The 17,737-nt window shown below is 42.1% G+C and overlaps 1 protein-coding gene across 1 annotated transcript in view; it reads right to left on the bottom strand.

The window, feature by feature from the left end:
• Positions 1–3,103: 3,103 nt before the first annotated feature.
• Positions 3,104–17,737, bottom strand: part of si:dkey-82f1.1 (DENN domain-containing protein 2A) — a 34,078-nt gene continuing 19,444 nt past the window's right edge. Inside the window, exons 4-20 of the mRNA XM_004563816.3 lie at positions 16,686–16,813; positions 15,335–15,447; positions 15,026–15,223; positions 14,746–14,839; positions 13,910–13,960; positions 13,480–13,667; positions 12,985–13,094; positions 11,462–11,531; positions 10,852–10,929; positions 9,738–9,878; positions 9,440–9,588; positions 7,616–7,793; positions 7,455–7,496; positions 7,186–7,291; positions 5,261–5,542; positions 4,167–4,253; positions 3,104–4,027 (exon numbers count right to left, since the gene is read on the bottom strand). Of these exons, the coding sequence (XP_004563873.1) occupies positions 3,996–4,027; positions 4,167–4,253; positions 5,261–5,542; positions 7,186–7,291; positions 7,455–7,496; positions 7,616–7,793; positions 9,440–9,588; positions 9,738–9,878; positions 10,852–10,929; positions 11,462–11,531; positions 12,985–13,094; positions 13,480–13,667; positions 13,910–13,960; positions 14,746–14,839; positions 15,026–15,223; positions 15,335–15,447; positions 16,686–16,813 (2,047 nt within the window). The 3' untranslated portion in view covers positions 3,104–3,995. The remainder of the gene's footprint in view (positions 4,028–4,166; positions 4,254–5,260; positions 5,543–7,185; positions 7,292–7,454; positions 7,497–7,615; positions 7,794–9,439; positions 9,589–9,737; positions 9,879–10,851; positions 10,930–11,461; positions 11,532–12,984; positions 13,095–13,479; positions 13,668–13,909; positions 13,961–14,745; positions 14,840–15,025; positions 15,224–15,334; positions 15,448–16,685; positions 16,814–17,737) is intronic.

The following is a 17,737-nucleotide window of genomic DNA, read 5'->3' as shown; positions in this document are numbered from 1 at the left end:
CATTTGGACAAGCTGCACTTGGTAATATAGGAAGAGTTCATTCTTGGTGATGTCCTGGTTATGTATAAGTACACAGAAAGCAGAGGCAATGTCAAATTAGGCGCAATGTAATTTTTGTTTCAAAGATTAACAACAACAATAAAAAAAATGTGTGTGATGTTGGTGATAAAAGCCATATGATGCTGTCCTTTCAGTATTTTGAGCTTCTATTTTAAATTGTCCACAGCTCTGCTTCAGCACCACAGATCAGTGACGGCTCTAGATAACATTTTGGGTCACCCGAAAGAACCACACAGCTGTACAGTTTATGTCATGCTGTAATAGAGCAGCCAAATAGAGTGACACCAAAGAAGCATTTTTCCTCAAATAAAAAACTTTTCACCCCTCAGCTGTAAAAGGCTGTTGGTGGGTGGGTGACATGGACACCCAAGTTTGCAAATAGGTTAACTGCCATGGTCCCTGTGCCTGCCCAGCCGGCCTCACAAGGCTACACTTGTGTTTTTGCTTTTTCTCTCTCTCCCCTACCTCTCTGCCTGGGCGGAGCTCACAGCTGGCTCCCACCCTTGGCTCACACAGCTGTTGGCGATCAGCTGATGGCGATCAGCTGATTACCGATCTACTATTTGAGGCTGGGTCACAGATCCTCTCATCGCTGGATGATTGAGCTACTGACGTTAGTCTTTCTTTTGGTCTTATACCTTTACGCCCTACCTTCGTGATTTGTGAGTGATTTCTCCCTTCCCTATTCCAGTTTATCTTCCCGGACCTGTGACCTCCCCGCGGTACGGACGTGTGTGAGTCGGATGTAAGGACGTGAGCGAGCGTGAGAGAGAGAGAGAGAGAGAGCCTTCCCCTAATCCCCTGGAATCCTGGACTTTCCCCCGTCACTGTATATAGTATTGCACTGGTGTGTAAATAAATCGTGTTCTGATACGTCAACCTGCTCTGCGCTTGAGTCCCTGCTTTCAGTTTGTGACATTAACTTGAGAATGGAGCGACGTAGGAGCTCTAAATCGATACTGTAGGTGTATCTACTAAAAATCTTGAATCTCAGTGACATCAAGGTCAAGGTCAAGGTGAAAGGTCGTTTTCTGAAAATCTTGTGAATACAATAACTTCAAAACAAGGTTACATAGGATTTTGAAACTTTTTTTTTTAAATTCCCCTTTCGCCCCTGTGGGCAGTCAATCCTTCAAGCTTGGGTCCTCTAATAGAGGCCTGGGAGCTTGAGGGTCCTGCACTGTATCTTAGCTGTTCCAAGGACTGTGCTCTTTTGGACAGAGATCTCGGATTTGTTTCTGAGATCTGCTGGAGCCACTCGCCTAGCTTGGGAGTGACTGCACCGAATGCTCCGATTACCACTGGGACTACTGTTACCTTCACACTCCACATCTTCTCGAGCTCTTCTCTGACCCTTGGTACTTCTCCAGCTTCTCATGTTCCTTCTTTCAGATGTTGCTGTCATTTCGTATTGCTATGTCTATTACTACAGCCGTCTTCCTCTGCTTGTCTACCACTACTATCTCCAGTTGGTTGGCCATCACCATTTTGTTTGTCTGTATCTGGAAGTCCCACAGGATCTTAACTCGGTCATTCTTGACCACCCTAGGGGGCATCTTACATTTTGACCTAGGGACTTCCAGGCCATAGATGGCAAAGATGTTTCTGTATACACATGCCGGCCACTTGGTTATGGCGTTCCATGTATGCCCTGCCTGCTAGCATCTTGCACCCTGCTGTTATGTGCTGGATTGTCTGAGGGGCATCTTTACACAGCCTGCACCTGGGGTCTTGCCTGGTGTGATAGACCCCAGCCTCTATGGATCTTGTGCTCAGAGCTTGTTCCTGTTCTGCCACGATTAGTGCCTCCGTGCTGTCTTTCAGTACAGTCCTGGTGGTGTGGATCAGTGACTCTGTGTCTCATTCACTTTTGGTATACAGCTTGATGTCATCCATGTAGAGGAGGTGGCTGATGATTGCTCCATTCCGTAGTCGGTATCCGTAGCCAGTCCTGTCAATGATCTCACTGAGGAGGTTCAGGACTGTGCAGAACAGCAGTGGGGACAGCGCATCCCTTTGGTAGATCCGGTACTTGATGATGACTTGTGCTATGGGCTTGAAGTTGGCCTCTAGTGTTGTATACCACATCCCCATTGAGTTCCTGAGAACTCAATGGGCTTCTTGAGAAAGCTCTTAGGGTCCTGTTGATCTTGTATAGGCATTCCAGGTGTGGGGCATCGAGTCATAGGCCTTGTTGTAATCAATCCAGGCAGTGCACAGCTTGGTCAGCCTAGTCTTGCTGTCTCAGCTGACTGCTTGGTCTACCAGTAGCTAGTGTTTTGCACCTCTGGTATTCTTGCCAATTCCTTTCTGGGCCCCTCTCATGTATTGTGCCCCATTCACCGCTATGATGCCTGACAGGAGCTTGTGGCACTTGGGCAAGTTATTGGCCGGTGTTTGGATGGGACTGGTCCCTTCTGGGGTCCATGGGGATCAGGACTGTCCGGCCTTTGGTTAGCCATTCTGGGTGTCTCTCATCGACTAGCAGCTGGTTCTTTGGTACTGGAGTGCTGACTCCTGGAGTGCAGTCAGCTTCTTCAGCCAGTAGGCGTGAACCATGTGGGGGCCTGATGCTGTCCCACACTTCATACTGGACATCCTTTCTTGGATATATTTCTATATATATATGTGTATACATATATATGTATATGTATATAGATAGATAGATATACATATATGAGAAAGTGAGAGAGAGAGATAAACAGATCTTCATATTGATCTCCATATTGTCAGTTTTATAGCCTCTATGTTTAACTTTTAAAAACCGCATAGATCTAGAAGACTGGCTAAGTTTCTTGCTCATGCATTGGCTCCTGCCAAATTCTTAGACAGCATCCCGTGTGTATATATAAGTTTCTATAATGTAAAGAAAAGTCTGAATCTGAAACCTCTTAGAAATTACACTGGTTTGTTGGCTAGTCAGTGGAGACTAAAACCACTTCATAACTTTGTCTTCAAAAAAGTGATAATATAAGCAGAAAATTATGGCTTAATTGAGTAAAGCTGCCAAAACACAGAAATGGGATTTGAAGAACAGGAGTCGTTTGTCTAAATCAAATCACTTTATTTATGAAGTTTCATTGTATGTTCGATCATATTAAGGGAACCTTAGTTGTTTTTGTGAAACATACTGATACTAATTGGCTTAAGACAAACACAATTCATCAGCTGAAGCCCACATCCTTTACTGACAGGCATATTCACATTGATTTCCTTTGGATCAGTACGTGTTTATCGGTACAATAGCGTCCATCAACAGTACATTTAATTAAAACAGTGGCACGTATACCCAACAATCCAAAGTGGTCTACAAACAGTCTAGACTCTGTTAAATAAAGTGTATTAGAAACTACAGGAGATTCCTTTGGACTCATTTAAAAGAAATTAAAACAAGAGATTAAGTTGGTCTAAAAAAACAAAACAAAAAAGCAATATAAATTAACTTAACAGCCTCCTGTTGACAAAGAAGTTGTACTATTGCATTTATAGAACTTCCTATAGAAAATACATGGAATGTATAGGACAATATTGTACAAAACTGGATCTTAAGGGACACTCCTCCTTACAGGTTTACAGTTGAAGTTAGTGATGAGAACACTGTTCCTAAGACATTTACACTGTGTTATACTGTAATACACTGTAGGAGATTAGTGTAATCTGTAAAACATTTAGACTGTAAGACCAGACACTGTTGCTTTATCGTGTTTGTGGGGAGTTTTGGAGCACGCTAAGTAAACCCCATCCAACACTGACAGAATCATCGGCGATGAAGCTGAGAGCTAAACCAGCTCTTCATGCTAAGCACTACATATGAGTCCAGTTCCATTCAGGGGCCTTCATTTGTTGTAACCCAAAGACACATCTCCATCTGTGCATGCTCTGTATCCAGGGACTGCACCTCCTTTTAGTTCTGCTTTCAGCAATGACTCCGAGTCTCATTTCTTGGAAAGGAATTTCATCTTGTTTCCTGGAAAAAGCAACATATCTGCATGAAGACACATTTGAGACAAAGAGCATGTTTCCATAAAGAAAAACTGGAGGATTTTACAGATGATGAATTGATCAGCTGATAAGCTGACTGCCTGAGGCTGTGCAGAGACTCTCACCTAGGCCCTTCAGGAACTTGTTGACCCCTCTTTGCTCACTCCCAGGCAGCGAGTCCAAATATTCTTGTGCTCTCACCTCAAAGAGACCTGGAGGGGGAAAAAAGAACTCGTTAAATGTGCTGTGGTATACAAAATGTAACTACAAGTTCACACTGAAGTCAGAGCAAAGTCCGAATCATCGGTGCACTGAAATGTTTCTGATCATTTTCTTAATTTTTTGGCCAAAAAAAGCATAATATCACATCGCATAATATCATTGCTCAAAAAAGCAACACTTTAGATCTCAATAAAAAAAACAAACTGCTGGATAATGGATGGTACTCAGCAGTATGTATGGCACACATGTGCTTGTATTCATGCCTGACAATGTTAGGGCATGCTCCTAATCAGATGACAAATGGTGTCCTGGGGGGTTGCCTCCCAGATATGGACTGGGAGATCACTTTTGTACAGTCTGCAGTGCAACCTGGTGGTGTTCTTTTGGACTTAGGTCAGGCGAGCGTCAGTCAATGGTATCAATTCCTTCATCCTCCAAGAACTAACCACATACTCTTGTCACATGAGGCTGGGCATTGTCCAGGGCCGGCGTAGAGACTGACAATACGTCCAAGGATTTTATCCTGATACTGTCACGACCTGCAGGATCGGCAAGGCGCTGATCAGCATCTCTTCACTCCTAGCCCCCCTTCTCTTCTCTTTTTCCTCTCTCTCTCCCTCTCCCCTGTTTTGCCGGGGCGGAACTCATGGCGGGTTCACGCCCTCGGTCCACGCCTTCCCGGATTGTGCACACCTGGGCCTCATCAGACCAGCTGGTATATTAGAAGGAGGAGATCAGCTGTTCAACGCTGGATTGTTGTGAAGGCTCTTGTCAGTACACACCTAGCTCAAGTTTGCCGTGCCTCTGTCTCAGAGACTTAACGTGTTCCTTTGTTCCTAGATTCCCCGGACCTGTCCCCGTGTTTCCCCGTGTGGAGTGTGGAAGGAGTGACAGGTCGCTAGCGGAGTGGCAGTGCTCATCCTGTTCCTACTTGCACAAAGGAGCAGATACACTTTAACAATGTTAAAGAGCATTAACATTGCTTATAGCTTATTACCTCTGAGGCCTTGCCTGCGCAGATCTCTCTCCTGGATGAAGCCGGTGAACATCTGAGTCTCCATGAACACCTCCAGAAACCTTCTCAAACTCTTGGAAGTGACTGCTTTGCGAAAGGCCTCACGCTGAAAGGATGAGGAAGAAGTGGGGCTGGGCAAGGTGGTGGAGGAGACAGACTCCTCCTCCCTCTCTGTTCCACCCATGAAGAGGGAGTAGTGGCCCACCATCTCCACGAAGAAACGAACAAAAGCCTCCGACACCACTGTGCTCAGCGAGCTAGAGTCTGGCAGAGAAAACCATCGGAGAAGAGGGGTAAAAATTAGCCACCCCCAAAAGCAATTACAACAAAAAACTGCTACACATCAGAAGACATACAAGGTTGTTTCACACAGACTACTTCAAAGTATTGACACTGATCTAGATCTTGATCTAGTTTGGGAAACAGACTTTGGTTAGACTGAATGTTCCAGCAGTGTTGGAGTGAACTCTGTTGGAAAGGTTTGGCGACCACAAAGAACATGAGATTTATGCAGAGTTACACCACATTTATGGTTTTGTATTTTTAACCACAACATTTCTACTTTGAATTTCGTCATACTTCAAGGACCCTTTAATGCTAAAGGTGAATTATTAAGGAGGAAAAACTTGAATACTGGAATGAAGCTGTCCAGTCATATTAAAAATTTAGGGAAAATGATGAAAATCTCTGGGAATGTTCTCTTGGAAAATTTCTTCGGTGTACCACAAAACTATGATCAAGTTGCAGAATGATAAGTTGTAGGTGTTTCGTACATACCTATATATTTCACTGGAAAACAGCTGGCAATGAACATTAGAGCTGTGGTACATAATATTCATTACATGAAACCCAGGAAGATATGACTGGTAACGAAAACACTTCAAAGCTTTTTAAACCAGAGATTTGTGCAGACTAATATCACTAAAAAGGCGGCTGTGGCAATTAATGTAAAAAAGAAAGTTTCCACAGGACTTAGGTGCACCCTTACTGCTTTCATAAGAATTAAGATGTTAAGTAGTAGCCAGGAGTTACTAATCAAATGCACTCTTGTGAGCACCTCTATAAAAGCACAAGTTTTGGCAAGAGTGGATACCCCAGCAAATTCACCTCAGACCATGTTGTTCTCAGAGAAGCTGCCAAAAGACTAAGAGCTACATCTCAGACTCTTCAGGCCTCATTTAGCATGTTGCATGTTAAAGTTCATGACAGTACAATTAGAAGATTGAACAAGTATGACTTGTTTGGAAGGGTTTCCAGAAGACAGTCTCTCCTCTCTAAAAGGAAAATGATGGCAAAGCTGCATCTGAACAACCCACAACACTCCTGGAACAATGTCTATTGGACAGACAAGAGCGTGTTTTCACCATGTTTGGTTATAACACACAGCACCATGTTTAATGAAAACCAAACACAGTATATCAAGACAAACACCTCATACCAACTGTCAAACATGGTGGTGGAAGTTATTTAGTATTTGTAAAGTCAAATGCACAGCCAACGGTCTGACAACTAAAGCTTGGCAGAAACTGAGGCCAATAATCCCAAGCACAGCAGCAAATCTACAACAGGATGTCTGACACAGAAAAGAATTAAGATGTTGCAATGGTCCAGTCAAAGTCCAGACCTCAACCTGAGTGATGTGCAGTGGCGGGACCTAAGAGAGCTGTACATAAACCAATGCCCGCAAACCTCCATGAAATGAAGCAATACTGTAGAGGACAGTAGCCAAAATTCCTCCCCAAGAGACTGAAAGTCACACTAAAGATGCTTACTTCAAGTTATTGCTGGTAAAGGTGGTTCTGCTAGTCCTGTGAAAACTTTCTTGCTCATAGTACATTCTGTTTACACACCAAAAAACCAGAAAACCCACATTATATATGCAAGAAATAACAAGTATGACAAGTCACCATTGGGTAGATCTCCTTTCTCACAGGCCAGCTCCCTTCTCTTGTCCAGCACATGCTCCAGAGCTGCCTGCAGCTTATGTGGAAGAATAGAGTCCTCATCATCCAGCTATAGAAGAGGAAAGAAAACTAATTTAAACAAACTTAACACACAGCCCACTCCACAAAACATCTTTTACAGTCACAACAAGGAACTCTTGTGTGACTAGTGACATTTTTTACTGTGCTCTTTCTGTTTTAATCTCTTTTTTTTCCTTTTCTTTTTTTTTTACCTGTCGAAGGAAGCGGCTGTTGCCGAGGTCAACCACCAGGACCTAACAAGAGGGAGAATGATGTTATTTCCTGAAGCTATTGTTCAGTATAGGAAGTGCCCAGAGTAAAGGGCATCACGGGCAATAAATTACAAAAAAACGAAAGAAAAACCTTCTCTTACTTCTTCTATGGGCAGCTCTTTGAGTCGAGGTAGAGAACTGGAAAGGAGGCCAACTATAAAGGGAGTCGGAGTGCAGACTATATCCAACATGGACGGTGGGAGCACCGGGATGTATGTATGCTGCCAGGTGAAGGGATAGAGTAGAGCCACTACTGCATGACAACACTGAGACAACGTACTGTGGAAAGAGAAAGAAAGTGTGAAAAAATATTGTCATAATCTGGTAAACAGATGAATAAATCTTCCAATAAAACCAGAAAATGGGCAAGTGTTATCATTTGTCTTCTGTCTTACCTCCCTCCCTCCACCAACCACCTTACTTCCTATTAAAAGCGAGTTTTTCTGTCCCACTGTTGCCAACTGGTTACTCATAAGGGGTTGTCTGATTGTTTGGATTTTCTCTCTATTATCCTACGATTTATGTTATAGTATAAAGCGCCTTTAGGAGATTTTGTTTCTCAGGTCAACTTTAAACTTTAAACTAATTTAACATTAGTATCATTCACCATGTCGTATGTAATCCCAAATCCCTGTACTATTAGATAAAACACTTCTATATTTGAATATATACATAGAACCTGTAACTATTTTAATATGAAAGCACAATGTAGGCTATTCTTGTACTGAGATAACATTATTTTCATATCTAATCCCATTTAATATGTTGGGAATTCCCAGAAATCATAGCTAGTAAACATGGATAATGTCCAGACAGTGATAATAATAGCTTTTTCTCTTTGATTCACATGTTCTGGAGAAATGTTGGCTCATATATGATAATATATCCTTGACATTCACAACAAAAGGAAAACACAAAATCACAGTAAAAAAAAGTCTAAAATAGAAAGAAAATCCCTACCACAAGATGGCGCTATCCTCCTTCTAAAAAATAACTTCCCCTGCCAACCACTTATTAATGTGGAACATGTTGAGAAAAGTTCATTTATATGTTTCCCCATTCAAACCCGCTGTCACCCTAAAATGAGTGTTTTAATGGAGTGTGATGCAACACTTGCAAACTCTATACAGTGACAGCAGACACACTCACACACTGTTGGCTTAATCGCCACTGCATTTCCATCTGCTTGCAGTTAATTCATTATTTTAAAAAAAAACCCAAAAAAACAATTAACGAGGCCAAATTTCCACTTCACGGCAGAGAAAGTGCAACAGCTCTGGTAAAAATGCTTTTAATGTAAGCTGTTTGAATACTATGGAATACTGTCTGAACACCGTAGTTTGAATACTAAGGATAAGAAAACAAAAACACACAAAACAGTTCACTCTGAAGAGCTTCATCAAATAATTTTTATGCTTTATGTATTCATACAGCATGAACCTTTAGGGTGTTTAAATCAGATTAAGAGGGACTTCTGTAGACGCCACATGTGTATCACAGCAGTAAGAAAGCCCTTTGGGGGTGGGGTGGGGAGGGGGATGACAACTATTGTGACGTATGAAGTGAAAGGTTCGAAGGAACCATGTTTGTTTGTAGACGTCAAACTGCACACATGGTGTTAGCTCAGCAGCCATGCTTTAAAGCCTTACTCCTTCTTGTCTGGCATCTATGACAGTTTTCCAGGGAAAAACTGATTGTTCCCCAGGCGACTGTATAACACAACAGCATTCCTTCCTCTCACACTTTGGTCAGCGATCTTCTTTTCCCCAGACTGCCTGTCTACTTGAAATCTCTGTGTCATATCATTCAAACTCTCTGATCTTTTCAGCATCACAACCCTGTCTTGCATAGTCTTATCAGCAACGATTTATGAAGCAAACAAACTAAATAACACAGTGGCCGAACCCAGCAGCACGAGAGCCAACCTGAGTTTGTCAGCAGTGAAGATGACCCTGCGCTCCAGCAGCAGGGAGGCAAAAACTCTGAGGAGAAGACGCAGACTTAATGAAGAGAAGAGACATTCAAAGTCTACGTGTTCCAGGCGGGAATCTGACGGGCGGCACAGTTCTATCACCTGCAGTAAAGAAAGAGGCGTGTAAGGCACACAAAAAGAAGAAAGAAGACCCTTAGATACAAATTACAAAGCTACTAATGCGATTATTTCTATAGTTTTAAACAATGCTGATTTGGGTAATAGACTCCTTTGTAAAAATGTCTTTGTACCTCTGTCCCAGAGCCAGGTAGGAAGTTTTTGACGGTGATAGTTCTTCCTGGAGCAGGGAAGGGAGCCTCCATGATGCCTCTCATGAAAGGCTGCACCAGGGCAGGGGAGATCGCCCTCCTCTTTTCCACTTCATCCAGAATCTGTAAGAGACAGGAAAGGGAACACTTTGGTTTCAGCACCAGCAACCTGTAGTTATTGTGTTACAAAAAAATGACAAAACTCTATACAAATCTAATTTACCATTCAAATATTTGGGCCAAAATGTAGTTAAAAGATAAAATATAATAACATCTCCGTAATCAAACTTTACTCACCTCCCTGCTATTTATTCTTATAGAATTCTGGTTCTTACTTAATTAACATAATAATAATATGCTGGATTTTGCTCCTGCTCTCTCCTCCTGTGGCTGTGCAAGTAGAAGGCCCTAGAATGCAACCATACTGCCAAATATAAACGACCATCTAACAGAAATTGCTGCAAATGAAAAAAAAATCTATCTTCTTGTCACTATAGTTCCAGACTCAAATCCCTAATTTTCTTTTAGGAAAGTGGATATTATTAGCCAAATGCATTTATTCTGACCATAATGCAGTATGAATATGGCGCCACATTAAAACACAACAAACAGCTAACACCCTGACTCAATCATGTGTACTCCTCTACTCTACAAACACACTCTACGCATCTGTGCTGAATTAAAGCGTGTGTAGCTGATTGACTACATGTTGAAGATATTTAGAAAACTCTTCCATGCCCATGTATGTGTCCTTAGTAATCAAACTTTAGCTATAGCATATGTACGCTGCAAAGCATTTACACAGGTCAACATGCAGATGAATCTAAGGCTCATTACAGGGGAGCTCTTCCACTGAAGCGACCACATCAGCTGCGTTGCACATGTGTCGCTTTACTGTAGCCATGGATACGAGCCCCTGTGGGAAAAGGGACTGGGGAAAGTGTGGGTGGAGTTCTTTGGGCACCGAGGGTGGTACTTTTTAATGGTGGTTTGTGTTAACACGTGCAGTTCAGAGCAGTGTAACTGAATGCAAGTCACGGCTCTGAGTATAGTTTGCACATTTGTGCCTGTGCTTAAGTCACTGCTGTGTATCTACCTTGGAGAAGAGGTCAAAGCATCCCAGGCGGCTGACGATACAGTAGACTTCAGGGAGCCTTCGGCCTTTGCCACTGGGCTGTGAACAGCCAGAAGGAAAGAGACAGACAGGTTCATAACACAAGACTGCTCAACCAACTACAACTAGAGGATTAGAGCAGTGAAGCAAACCAAAGCCTTTATTTGACAGAAACTTTACAGCTACATTCATGAAAAAAAAACAAAAAAAGTCATCCATGTTGAAGAAATACGTTGGAATGAGAAAAAAACAGCAGAAGGCTTTAAACCAGTGGTTCTTAACCTGAGTTCGATCGAACCCTAGGGGTTCGGTGAGTCGGTCTCAGGGGTTCGGCAGAGCCTCAGCTGTGATATGCACGGCTCATTTTGTGCACCAGTAAAAAACATATGTATGTCTTGAATTTGAAAAAAATCCTATTTTATTTTTCACTAAAGAGGGGTTCAGTGAATGCGCATATGAAACTGGTGGGGTTCGGTACCTCCAACAAGGTTAAGAACCACTGCTTTAAACAGACTATAATGAGGGATTCGTTTTATTAAGCCTGAATTAGCAGAAACCTGCGACCGTAACAGGAAGCATTGTAAGAGCATACCAGTAAACGACGGCAATATCCAAAACGTCTGCTTCCATCTTCACCAGTCAGTACAAATGAGAAGGTCTCGCTGGGGATGTAAAAGGGAAAGATAATTCAAACAATCATATAAAAAAAACATCTTAAAACTGTTAAATCACAAAAAAAACTGTCACAGTTCGGCTGTGTGGCAGGCAGGAGAAGGACCCAAACGCAAACTCACAGAGTCAAAAGTTAAACTCAAAAAACACAGCTTTATTGCTGGCGTGGAGTGGGACACGAAAAACAATACAAAATAAACTAAACTGGGAAAAACTAAAGCACAAGGAGCCACAGGGAAAAATCACACAGCTATGATGGAGGACGCAACACTGACAAAGAGAAACATGGGGCTTAAATACACTGAGGGATAACGAGGGGGAATGAGCCACAGGAGGAGAGCACAGCTGAGAGTAATTAAGCAGGACGAGGCAAGGGAAGCAAAACTAGAAACATTAACATAGAACAGACTGTGAAAGTAAAACAGGAAACACACTGACGGAACTCAAGACATGTGGACTTAACAGACTGGGGGAGACAGAACATAGGGATCTGAAACATGGAACAGAAAGGCACAGTAGATCAACATGAACATAACAACGCCACAGGGGAAGAGTAAAACTGAACACGATGAACACAGAAACACCAGACCTCTTCACAATAAAACAGGAAACATAATGAGACGTAGACATGACAACCCAAACTTCACAATGTAAGACACAGACATGAAACACATGAAAAGCAGGGGAGATTTACCATAGTTGGAAACACGAGGGGGAAATAATAAGAACTAGAAACACTTAAGCATGATAACAAATGAACTTAGGAACCTGAAGGGCTTACATAAACTAAAACATCAAAATGAACTAAAACTCAAAACACTGGGTCATAAGACCCAGGATCGTGACAAAAACAAAAAACGCAGGGTCAGGTTTTTACCACCAAAACCTTACTTTGTACTTAACACAGAGAGCCCTCGGGACAGGGTCACTCTGGAAAACAATCGCACAACACTTCCTAACCTCTACCTGACAGGTAATCATTCACTGCTGTTAACCTTCATGACAGGGGAGAGTGTCAGCCAGTCCACTTTAATCATATGCTTGGTTGCCCTCACCCCTCAGACATCTGCCTCTGGATAATTATTAGCCATCGCCATCACACAATCATCACTTCTCAGAACAATGTGTACATTGACCGGAGGCATTGAGTAATGCAGCTTGTAGAGCAAACAAGGAGAGTAATTTCTGTAATAACAAGTTAGGTGCATGGTGTTAGAGCTACCATTTCTCCTGAAGGCACTAAAGATTTGCTAATTTCCAGTAATTTGTCAGTCATGACTGATTAGTCTTTGGGACTTTCAGCTTTCAACTTTTCAAGTGATAATCAGTGAGGAAAACAGCTGAGTGAGCTGTCACCACTCCAGAGGGAAATTCCCGTGTCCACGTTTGCTTTCACTTCACTTTGTGCTTGTGTGCCGTGGCAGCATTCAGATCCAAACTGACCTGGGAAAGTTGTCGACGGGTGCCCAGTCTTTGGCGTCTGGGAAACAAAACTGCGGGATGACCTTCAGCTGGTCCTCAGTCTCTCGCATGAACTTAAAGCTCCTTTCAAGCTGGATGAGAAAAACCCCCACATAAAATAAAGAGATTCCAAATAGAGGTCAAAGCATTTAAATTAAAGAAAGAAACAGCGACAGTTATTTGCACAGCAGACGTGTAATGACTGAATATATAAAGAGTCACAGTTAAACTACTTAGTGCATATTTTGGCCCCGCATGTCTGAGTTCAATCAGTCTTTGATTTTAACTTATTAAAATTTTCTTCAATCAAAACTAAAGCAGTATCACTGCTCAAATCGCCACACTGCTCATAAACTGGGGTGTACATGTTTCCTCATAAATAATGGTCAGGCAGACAGCAGACAATGTCGATTTTCAAAAAGTTTACATATAATATTCAGCTTCACTCGTTTTGCTCCAGTAACACTTCTGTTTTACCTTGAGAGGAAACTGCTGTGTGACTTCCGGCAGGTACGGAACTCCAGCTTTGGTCTTATGGAGCGCAACAACTATAAAATACTCAAAGAGTTTCCTCTCCTGCAGTTCCATCAAATCCCTCTCCAAGGTCCGGTACCGCCCCGTCTGCCTCAACATGGACTGGACCGACACAAGCCGCTGGCTATGAGCTGTGGAACACAGAAACACATTTCATCAACATGCATGTATGCGATCCACAGATGTGTGTGTGAGTTGCAGTGAACCCACAAATTACAGCCTGCATTTCCAGCTTTAGCTATATCACAGAACTGGAAGAAAACTACAAAAGCTCACATCGTGCTTCTTTGTCATTAATATTAAAATGTCCTGCTGAATGAAAAACATTTACATTATAGATTGCACTATGTAGCACGTCTGTTTGGATTTTCACCTTTTAGTTTCTCCTCCGTGTCGCTTTCCGACTCGCTGTTCTCGTCTGTCACTGAAAACAAAAGAGAAGAAAAGAAAAGAGATTTATAGCACCAGTAAAGTCGGAAAAGGCCCCCAAAATATTAAATGACTTATGCAATACTTGTTTAAATAATGAGATAAAGGCAAGACTGCAAAGCACATGGAGTGGGTTGACTGCTGAGAGTATTAAAGGTAAACTATTAATAAACTACAACAAAGAAAAAAATGAAGAAATAAAATAATTTGTGCCAAAGGGTACATATTCTTAAAACAATGATCACAATCAAAATTAATATGAGAATTTTTTTTCCAGTTTGTCAAATTTTTTCTAGACCAAACAGTTATCATAATAGAAAACAGAAAGTTTTATAGCAGCACGTAATATTTGAATGTGGGCCCCACATGGGCTTTCTATTGCCAAGCACACTGTGGACTTAGTTGGTGTTATACTGTATTTAATGGCAACTGGGAACCCATGATTGTCTAAACATTGCCTTGCATGGTAAAGTCCTGTTTTTCTGTCTATGAGTTGCCTATTTTCTGTGTCTTTTGTTTTCATTGGACTACCAATCTAGTTTCCCTTATGAAGATTACTAAAAACTCCACAAGGTGCCAGACAATCACTGAATTAAGTAAAATTGAATTCATGTCTCTACTTGAGATGACAGACATATTGAAAAATGCAACCTCCTTCTTGAAAGCGCTGCAGTAGCGGACGCAATGTTTCGCAAGTTAAAGATGTCCGTGCAGTCAGTTTCAATTTTCTTTCACTAAATCAGAGATAGACAGTAGCCTGGTGTTCACTTGATGGCTCACCTCTCCCTGAGCTGGACTCAGCAGACTGAGACACCTTCTTCATGCGTTTCTTCCCTCTGCGCGCCTCGAAGATCCCATTGATCTTCACCACCATCTGGAGAAGTTGAGAACAGAAACACAAAGGCTTTAACCCTTTAAACTGATAAACAAAAATGTGCCTGTACCAAGATCCTTTCAGTGCAACCTCAGTGAGCCCTTTTCATTAGGTACTCTTCCACACAGGAAACGTACAGTAGAAATGTTCTTGCTCCTCTTTAAATCCCAAAGTGGGAGTTCGTACCTTAGGGATTTTCCTCCGTCTGCGATTGTAAGGGTCCCCTGAGAGACACGGGGTGTCGTCGGGGCTGCTGGGCGTGGAGGGGGGGCTGATACGGGAAGGTGAGGAGATGCCAGTGTCTCTGTTGGTCTTACGTAGCTCGGGGATCTTGAAGCTTCGTCGCTCCGAGTTTTGTCTCAAAAAGCCGGGCTTGGAGGAGAGCTGATAGGGACAAACACATTTTAGCATACTTTTAGGTTAGGTTAGGTTTTCCGATTCCATTGGATCTATTTGATTATCGTATTTATCCATATTTATCCATCCTTAATGTACCTTATTTGGTGTGCTGGGGACAGGAGATGAAGAGGCAGGTGAAATGCATTTGCTTCCCAAACAGCTTCTCTCCAGCTCAATATCTTCATAGGGGTTCTCCTTGGACGGGGGATCTTTAGAAGCAAAAACACATGTTTTTAACGTCACAAGTTACACAATAGCGTGCTCGTTCCAAAGCACAGATAAGCACTCTTTCCATATCACTCACGTTTGTTTTGCCAGACGATTCCTACTCCAGATGTGCGGAGAGCTATTACAAGTAGCAGTATGTGTAACCCAGCTCATATTTCATCATGATAAGACTTTTGCACAGCTAAAGTTAAAAGCAAGCCCTGCATATACGAAGTGGGGTAGCTTTCCAAAGCCTGTCTCTTTCTTTCTCTCCATCTGCCTCTGACTCTCCCCTGCTCTATCAATCCATCCACCAGATGTGACTTGTACGCAAATAAAGAGGGACGTTCAGTTCCCTGTTCCTTCTTGCTCAGGAAAAAGACAAAGGAAAAAAAGAAAAACAACAGATCAGTGTGCTGTTTTCCACATTGCTTGCTGAAGAGAGTGTCACACTAATCTCCATAATGTGTTTCTGTGTGCTATCAGCTAGTCAAACCCATCAAAGAGGCACAAGACTGAACACATGTGATGGCAACAGTTGCCTTCCTCTCTGTCTGCAAACAGTGACATGCGACTGTGTGTTCAAAGGGTGTTTGTGAAAAGCTTGTGGGTGGAGGGAGGCAAGACTTCGAGGACATCACAAGCATTCATCACTGCCTCCCTGAACAGTTTTATTAGTAGACATATAGTTAGTCTGACTCGCTTTACCCATGGGAGGTTATTGAGAGTTCAGTGAACAATGTCTGAGAGTTTTAACTAACACTGCTGTACAAAAGGAGGAAACTAACAAGGTTAAAATAAGCTCCAGCATCACTCAGAAGTAGTTGAACTTAATTTGATTGTTGCCGGCAAAAACAGCCACCGTTACATACCAGTCTGCCCCCCACCCCAACCCCTCCCCCACCGCCATCCCAGAGCCCTGACAATCACAGAAGCCAACCTCAGCTACAATGCAACCTCACACAACGCCACTATTGTGCGTTATGAAATTAAACGCGCTCTAGGTGGGGCCGGCATAATACGACAGACAATAAGTGAGGAATTTCTATTTATAATTTTTTAATAAAAGCTGAGCGGCAAAGCTCTAAATTACAAAAAATATAAAAAGAGTAAAGAGATTTTGCCCTCTTTGTCAACTCTGTCACTGAACTCTTTCTTTCTTGCAAACTTTGAGTCAGTTTATGAATTTGCGTGCAAGGCAAAATGTTACAGAGATAATTTTTTGGTATGTAATATTTACCTATTATGTCCTCATAGACATTCTCCTCTGATAAAGTGCGTGTTAAGCCCAGTCTGGATTGATGATACCAGTTCACCTGGGAGCTTTCTGCAGACGACTGAAGCAAATCCTCAAATTCGTAGGACTTCCTGGTGGACAGAGGAGCACAAAGACGAAAGAGTTTTGACTGACATCTTAAGGCGAACATGTGTCACGGTAATGTTGTTGATTTTTTCTTTTCACTTGCAAAACATGAAACTGATATTTCAGTTTGTTAGCTGCATCGTCAAAATAAACACATCTGTTTCATCAATCCAAATGTATCCACTGGAGCACAATGCATACATTTACACATGCGTGCAATCAGTAAATCAAAAGTCTTGGAATCAAAGTAATTCTGTGCAATTTTACTGCATTAGATTATACAGAATAATTATTTAACAGAGTACATCACAGTATCATGGCTTGCTCTCTTTATATGAAATAAAGTTAGATAAAGTAAATGCAGTGTCGCCGCTCTGACGCAGTTTTAGCCAAAACTGAACAATACTGGATGATGTGGATCTGGTGAAGGCACATCTATGGAAAAGCACCCTGCAATGGACACTCAAGAGGGAGACAGCCTGACCAAACAAAGGGCTTGACACAGCAACACACTTGAGCACACACTTGAGCGAGGCCTCCACATATGGTATGGAATGTAACAGATCCAAGCCAAGCTCCGAAACAAGAATTCAGACCACTGGAAAAAGCGAACAATAGATGTGCTCAATACTGCAGAGTTCACATTTTTTTGGTTTCCCTACAGAGAGTCCTGCTTTTTTGATTGTAACCATCTGAACTGAAGGGCTACTGAGAGCCGAAAAGTCAAACATCTTTAACCGTTTGCAATCAAAAGACTACTTTTCAGATCGATCAGATTTTGCACTTTTAACGTAATTACGCCAAATGAATTTTTAAGAGCTCATTTTTTTGTAATTCTGTGAAAAAGCAAAGCTTTTTGACATGACTCTTCATGTTGCTCTTCTATTATTCCAGTGGAGTTGTTTTGGATGGAGGAACTAGTTGCGTCG

The sequence above is a fragment of the Maylandia zebra genome, linkage group LG7 (genome assembly GCF_041146795.1).
Source record: "Maylandia zebra isolate NMK-2024a linkage group LG7, Mzebra_GT3a, whole genome shotgun sequence".
Taxonomy (NCBI): domain Eukaryota; kingdom Metazoa; phylum Chordata; class Actinopteri; order Cichliformes; family Cichlidae; genus Maylandia; species Maylandia zebra.
The sequence above is the reverse complement of the archived record's forward strand: the minus strand, read 5'-3'. Positions and strand labels throughout refer to the sequence as shown.